General features: G+C 44.0%; 1 protein-coding gene across 1 annotated transcript in view; it reads left to right on the top strand.

The window, feature by feature from the left end:
- The first annotated feature begins 6,787 nt into the window (after window positions 1-6,787).
- The window catches only part of LOC101630523 (DDB1- and CUL4-associated factor 12-like protein 2), a 1,624-nt gene continuing 1,421 nt past the window's right edge, over window positions 6,788-6,990 (top strand). The window contains exon 1 of the mRNA XM_004685783.1: window positions 6,788-6,970. Within this exon, the coding sequence (XP_004685840.1) occupies window positions 6,788-6,970 (183 nt within the window). The remainder of the gene's footprint in view (window positions 6,971-6,990) is intronic.

Below are 6,990 nucleotides of genomic sequence, written 5' to 3'. Positions count from 1 at the left end.
TTATTAAAATACATGATGAGCATTTTTTTCCTTCTATATATCCTTTTTGACAACTTGCCTTTTCAAATCTGCTGTCTCTCCCTCCTCTCTCTATCTCTCAACCCCCTCTCTCACCCACCTAGGTCTCTCTCTATCTCTTTCAGTTGTTAAGTTGGATGAGTTCTTTATATGTCTTGTCAATTGTATGAGGCGTGAATCTATTCTCCCACTTAGTAGGATGTCTTTTTATTCTGCTAATACTTTCTTGTATCATTTAAAAACTTTAATTTGCACTATTCCCAATTGTTTATTCTTACTTTTATTTCCCATGCTAAAATCTATTGTTGATGTCATGAAACATATCACCAATTCTTTCTTCTTGCATATTATTATTATGGTCTTAACAGCTATAATTCATTTTAAATTTATTTTTGTGCATGGCGTTAGATAGTGATCCAATGACATTTTTTTTATGTGTCCGTCTGATTTTCCCAGCACCATTTGTTAAAGAGATTCTACTTTCACCATCATATGACCATGGCTTCTTTGTAATAAATTAGTTATTGATACATGTGTGCTTATTTCTGTGCTTTTGACTCTGTTATATTGATCTACATGTCTATTTTTATGCCACTATCATATTGCTTTAATTACTGTTATTTTATAATATAGTTAAAATCAGTTCACATGATGCCTCCATTTTGTTTCTATTATCTTCAATATTGCTTTAACTATTGTGGATCTTCTGTTGTTCTATGTAAATTTTAGAAATTTTTGTGCTATTTCCTTGAAGAATATCATTGGAAGTTTAATGGCGGTTACATTAAATCTATATATGCTTTTTGATAATATAGTCATTGTGACTATATTAATTTTCCCTATCTATGAATTTGTGTCTCGTTTTATATCCTTTAATACTGTCATATAATTTTCTTTGTATAGTGTATTGCCCACTCTTATAAGTTCTGTGAGGATACGAAGACACTTTTAAATGTGACCCATCAAAGGGCAGCTGGTTGGTTTATTAAATTCAACCAGTTAAACTGCATTAGTGTCTTATGATTTTCACTATAGAGATCCAGTACATAGTTTGATAAGTTTATATGTAAATATTTCATTTTATTTTACAGTTTTAAAGGTATTTTTAATTTTTGGTTTCTACATGTTTGCTTCTGCTATATAGAAATGTAAACTCTTTACTGAGCAATGACTTTCCTTTCTCTGTCCTTGCTTATTTCAGTTATTCTAGGAATTTCTTTCTGTGGACTTCTTAGATTTTTTTTTTAAAGATGCCATTAGCAAATCTGCAAATATAGAGTTTTATTGATTTCTTCCCTGTAGACCTTTTATTTTTTTCTTGCCTTTTTAGATCAGATAGAAATTATAAGACTATATTGGATAAAAGTGGTGAAAGCAGAACCCCTTGCCTTGTTCTTGACCTTTGAGGTAAAGCATCTGGTTTCTCACCTCTAAATAGGGTGTTTGTTGGAGGTTTCTGTATATGTTCTTTATCATTTGCTGAAAGTTTTCACAAAACATGGGGACTGAATTTTGTCAAATGCTTTTTCTGTATCAGGTGAATGATCATATGGTTTTTCTTCTTCATACTTTTGACATAATGACTTATGCTAATTTTTCAAATGTGTGACTGACCTTTCATACCTGGAATAAATCTAAATTGATAATGGAGTCTTCTGTTTGGCACTTAAGCATGTAGATTATAAGGTCTTCCTTGTGAATTGATCCTTCTTGTATTGTGTAATGACTCTGTTTGTCTCTAGTAATTTTCTTCACTCTAAAACTCACTTTCTTAATTTTTTGACAGGTAACCAGTATTTTTTTTTTAAAAAAGAAGTAGAAGTAACATTTTATTTTATTTAAGATTTATTTATTTATTCATACAGAGCTGGGGTGCAAGCCAGAGGTGCAGGGGCGGTGAAGGGCCTCACCAGAGACAGAGTGGGAAGCAAAACAGGCAGATGGATGAAGTTCACTGCAGAGGGGAGCAGCGGGAGGGTCAGGGGAGGTCTGCAGCACAGTGTGGTCACCTCCAGGGTGGGGCTCAAACTCGCACTGAGGTGGCTGCAGCCATCTTGCAGTAGCTGCAGCTCGTTTGCAGTGCTGCGTCCTAACCCATTGTACCACCAGGGAGGGCCCCTATAACCAGTGTTTTTATTCATTTTCTTCCTTCTGCTATTCTTCCTTCTCATCATCTTCAACTTCATCCAGTGGGACCCTGGACACTATCAAACTTACCTTTTGATGTACAGTCAGCGATGTCTTTCTAATAGTTCTCCTTCAGCACCGCCAGCTTGTGAGGCTGCTTTTCACTGTCACTTAAGTTATTACATATCTCGTCCCGCTTTTTTTGTCAAGGCCCTGCCGAGATGCTGGGTTTCGTGGATTTGATTTTGGGACCGAGTTCTGAACAGAAAAGGGAGAATCCAGATGGTGGCCATTTCGGGGCACTGAGGTTCTTGTTTCCCTTAGATGGTCCGATTTCCTTCATTTCCTGATCTAGCCACCTTTTTTGTTTGTTTTTTTAAGATTTATTTATTATGCATCCAGAACTGGGGTACAGGCCAGAGGCACAGGGGCGGTGAGAGAATTCACCAGAGACAGAGTGAGGGGCAGAACAGGCAGAAGGACGAAGTACACTGCTGAGGGGAGCAGCGGGTGGGCCAGGAGAGGTCTGCCATGCCATGTGGGTCACCTCCGGGGCTTGGAGGGGATTGTGGGGAGTGGTGGTGGGGGGTTGGAAAAGATAGCGCTCCTGCTGAGGCGGCAGCAGCGGGGAGCTTCTGTTTTGCCACCAGGGAAGGCCAGCCCTCCTGATCTAGCTTCTTTATCTGCCTTTGCCATTCCATAAAATTTAGACTTCTTCACGGACATTGTCCTCCACCTTTCTGGGCAATTACTGGAAAACTCTGCTGTATGGACAGGACCTCTGCGTTTTTCTTCATAATCATACACCTCTGGGCACATCTGCATGAAGAAGGCTTAAGAAGACATGCTATTGAGATCACCTTTAACCATCCTGATTCTTCATGTCTCCATTTGAAAACAGTATTGAGATAGCTTCTGCGCTTTGGTGATTAATCATTTCATCATTTATCTTTTCCTGCCCTTTCACTTTCAGACCCCTAGCCATATTTTAAGGGAAGGCCTAACAGAAGCATATTTTCAGGCCATGTTTTCTGGTTAAGCCTGCCACTTGCATGTCTTCTGCTGTTTCCTTTTTTCTTGTTTCTCTTTCTCCTTTCTTGCCTTCCTGTGGATTACTTGAAACGTTTATTTCATTATCTCTCTGTCTGTTAGGATGCCACTCTCATTTATTTACAGTATTTTTAATATATTGGTTTGTAACATTTCTTGGTGGTTACGCCAGGTACCATAATATGCATATGTAGTTTGAGATAGTATATTGCTATCATGGTCTTTCACCTTGAGTGAAGTACAAAAACATTACTTTCCTTAATTTCCTTTCACCTTATCTACTTTAAAATATCATTATCTTGAGTATTCCCTCCACATACACTGAGTGCCGCATCATGTAGTAAGTTTTGCTTTAGTCATTAAATATGATTTAAGAAAACTTGAGAAGTAAGGTAGTTACTGTATTTGATCATTTTTATCCATTTTGACATTTTTTCTTTCTAAAATTCCAAGTCTTTGTTTATGATTACCTTCTGCCTAGATAAATTTCTTCACTCATTCTTCAAGGGTAGATTTTCTAGTAACAAATTCTACTTTTTCTTCATCTGAGCATGTCCTGTTTATTCCTGATTTTTTTTTTTTATTTTTTACTGGATATAGAATTTTCAGTCACATTTCTCTCATGACTTCTTTCTGTTCTGTCATTTCAGATAAACATCTGTCACTCAAATTTGTCTTTTTCTTTAGGCAATGTGCCATTTCCCTGTTTGCTTTTAGGATTTCTTTTCTTTGTTTTTAGTTTTAAGGAGTTTCTGCTGTGTCTTGATATGGATTTATTTGGGCTTATACTTTTTTGAATTCACTTAGTTTTGGGAATCTGTAGGGACACATATTTCACTATTTCTTGGGGAACAGAGCTGGTTCTGCATACACCCCCTTGCTCACTCTCTGCTACAGGGTTGGTGTGAAGGCTCAGCACCCCATGGATGCCAGAGATGGGGGGAATGCGGAATGTGTTGACTTCCTCGTTCTTGGTGATGCTGGGTGGGGATGCAAGCGTTTTTCCTCCTGGAGCCCTGACAACACCAGAGCAGCAAAGAAGGATGACATACAGTGGTGATCAGCCCCTCCTTGAACCTTCTCCTTAACTCTTATCATGTCAATGTGGGTGAAGCCTCAACTCACCAAAGGACCAGACTTCTCTGCTGCACTGGTGTCAACAGGAGTCCCACCCAACATTGCCAAGACTGAGAAGTCAACACATTCCACATGCACCCCACCTCTGGCATCAATGGGGTACTGAGTTTTCACCCAGTAGCAGAGAGTGAGCAAGGGAGTGTATGCAGAGCCAGCCCTGTTCCCCAAGAAATAGTGAAATATGTGTCCTACAGATTCACAAACTAAGAGGGAATCACGGTATAACAAACTGCTGCTGTACTGCTGCAGCCGTACTGAAATGGTTCAGTTCCCTACTTGACCCACTGAAATAGTGAAGGTGGGATGGTGTTCCTATTAGTGTTTTCTGTAAGGTCATCTAAAATATAACAAGCTTGATATACCTAATAGGAACAATGTCTCTATTTAGGTCAGCCAGAACATAGCCACTTTATCTCCCAGAGCTTTCATAATATTTTGCTGGATAAGGGGTCCATTTTAAGGGAAACCCTGAAATCCACTGAAGATTTTAACACAGTCTGCCTAGACCTAAGTTGAGAACTTCAGTGTTTGTGGATGAGTAGTCCATAGACTATCTGCATCAAATCTTTAGGGATAAGGTAAAGGGAAATGCATATTCATTAAGCTGCCCCTGTGATTTTAATGTACACTAAAGTGTGTAAACCACTTCTCTCCATTCTCTGTCTTTTCACATGTGGTCACCTCTATGAAATGGTCATTCCCCCCACTCCCACCTGTGAGAACAAAATAAGCCTACTCCACGGAGACTTCCCTAATTTCATGTTCACCACCACCAGCACATGCAACCTCTTCTTTTGCTCTGGCACGAGTGGCATGGTGAGCTATCAGAACTGGGGTACAAGAGAGTATCGGGGAGCATTGGAGTGCAGAAACTGGACTGGGGTAGTAGGGATGATCTATGGTTTGTATTTGGAATTTGTGTACTTGAGGTAACATTGCCAAAAAGTGTGTGTTGGGGGAGGAGAATCAGCCAAGACGGTAGGGACAGGCTGGAGGAAATCACAACAGAGTAGCGCCCATTAACTCCGTTGATTCTTTAGAAAAGTACATTCTCTTCCCCTGGGGGAGGGGAGGCTGTACAGAGTTGGTGTAAGTTACTAGCCAGTCCGGATATACCCCTCCGACTACCTGATTGGCTGCTCTGACGAAGCAGGCAATATTCGACCCTGCCCTAAAACCTTGCATAGTCTTTATGCCCCTATGGTTGCTTCCTTCTAGAACGTTCTGTATCTCCATTTTGGCTTGTGGACCTTTACCTTTTTCTCAGGGCGCCTGCCCAAAGCTCCAGGATCTCTGTCTACGCACCTAGAACTTTGGGACTGAAAATGGGACCGAAGCTAGGAGCAGTGGCCAAGCTGTTCCTTCCTTGGTTCGTTCTCTCCACCTCTTTAAGGCTCTAAAGGCAGCAACTCCAATGAACCCCTTCATCATCTGCATAGTCCATCGTGTTGTAAAGGTTGCGCTGGGTATTGTACCTCACCCTGGCCAGATAATGGCGCCTGGGGATCTGCATTTGGAACACACCCCTCTGGTGCTGAAGCTCAAGAGACTTTAGTTTGAAAGAAAGAAAAAAATAACAAGAAGAAAAAAAGAGCCCTTTGAAGCTGTTTAAGATAGCAGCAGAGGGGTTGGGACAGGAGCAGCTGCAAAAGGAACCTAAGTGGGAAGGTCTCCTTGCAGCTGCCAAACACCCCCACCCCCCACCAGACTGCACAGCTAATCTTAGCAGTGTCTCCCCTTAGTAAGCATGCCCACCAACTGCACATTTGTTTCTTTGTACAGATAATCCCCAGGGTTCCTTCTAGCCTCGTGCTTGACTATATTTTAGGTTTCAAATTTTATGTAAGTAAGGATTTTAAGAAGACAGGTTGGCAGTTGTCCTGAGAGTGGTGAAATATTCCCGGCCACTTAGTGGGATTTCAGGACATCCCACGGCCAGCTTAGGGGTCCTGGAACACAGGACCTCAGCATATCCCCCACCCGTGAATTTATCCCCAACTTCCTGTTTCCCCGGCAGTTACCCCCACCCCCACTCCCACCCCTCTCCCGCGTGCAGGCGCCCCCCTGGCACGGCTCCTGCACGCTAGACGCCACGCCTCCCGCGCCGTCCGCGCCTTAAGCCCGGCTCCCACGCGGTGGTCCTCTCCTTGCACTCACTCCGCTCACGCCGCCCTGCCGGTCGCGCTTGCCACGGCCACCGCCGCCCGCTCCTCGCCTCCTGCCCGGCCGCCGCGACCAGGACTCGGTAGACCCCTCGTCCCCCTCCCCCCCGTTACCATAACCTTCTGGCTCTTGAGAGCCCACGCTGCCAGCAGACACGGAGGCGCCACGGTCCCCCCCGTCCCCTACAGGGGTGCAGCGCGCTGCCGCCGCAGCCGCTGCCGCCGCGCCGCCACCGCCACCGCCACCAACGCCGCCGCCGTCGCTACTGCCACTCAGTTGCCCGCCGCCCACCATGGCCCCGCAGCAAACAGGTAGCAGGAAGCGGAAAGCGCCCGCGGGCGAGGCGGGTGCCCCGAGCCCGTCGTCGCAGGGCTCGGGGGCGGCGGCTGCGGACGGAGAGGGGCCGCTGCAGCCCAGGAAGCAGAAGCGGCCGGCGACGCGTCGATCGCTGGTGCACTACCTGCGGGGCCGCGAGGTGGGCGCGCGGGGCCCGGC

This window comes from Condylura cristata, unplaced genomic scaffold (genome assembly GCF_000260355.1).
Source record: "Condylura cristata isolate star-nosed mole 26May11 unplaced genomic scaffold, ConCri1.0 scaffold00019, whole genome shotgun sequence".
In the NCBI taxonomy this organism is placed as follows: Eukaryota; Metazoa; Chordata; class Mammalia; order Eulipotyphla; family Talpidae; genus Condylura; species Condylura cristata.
This window is presented reverse-complemented; position numbering and strand designations above follow the sequence as displayed.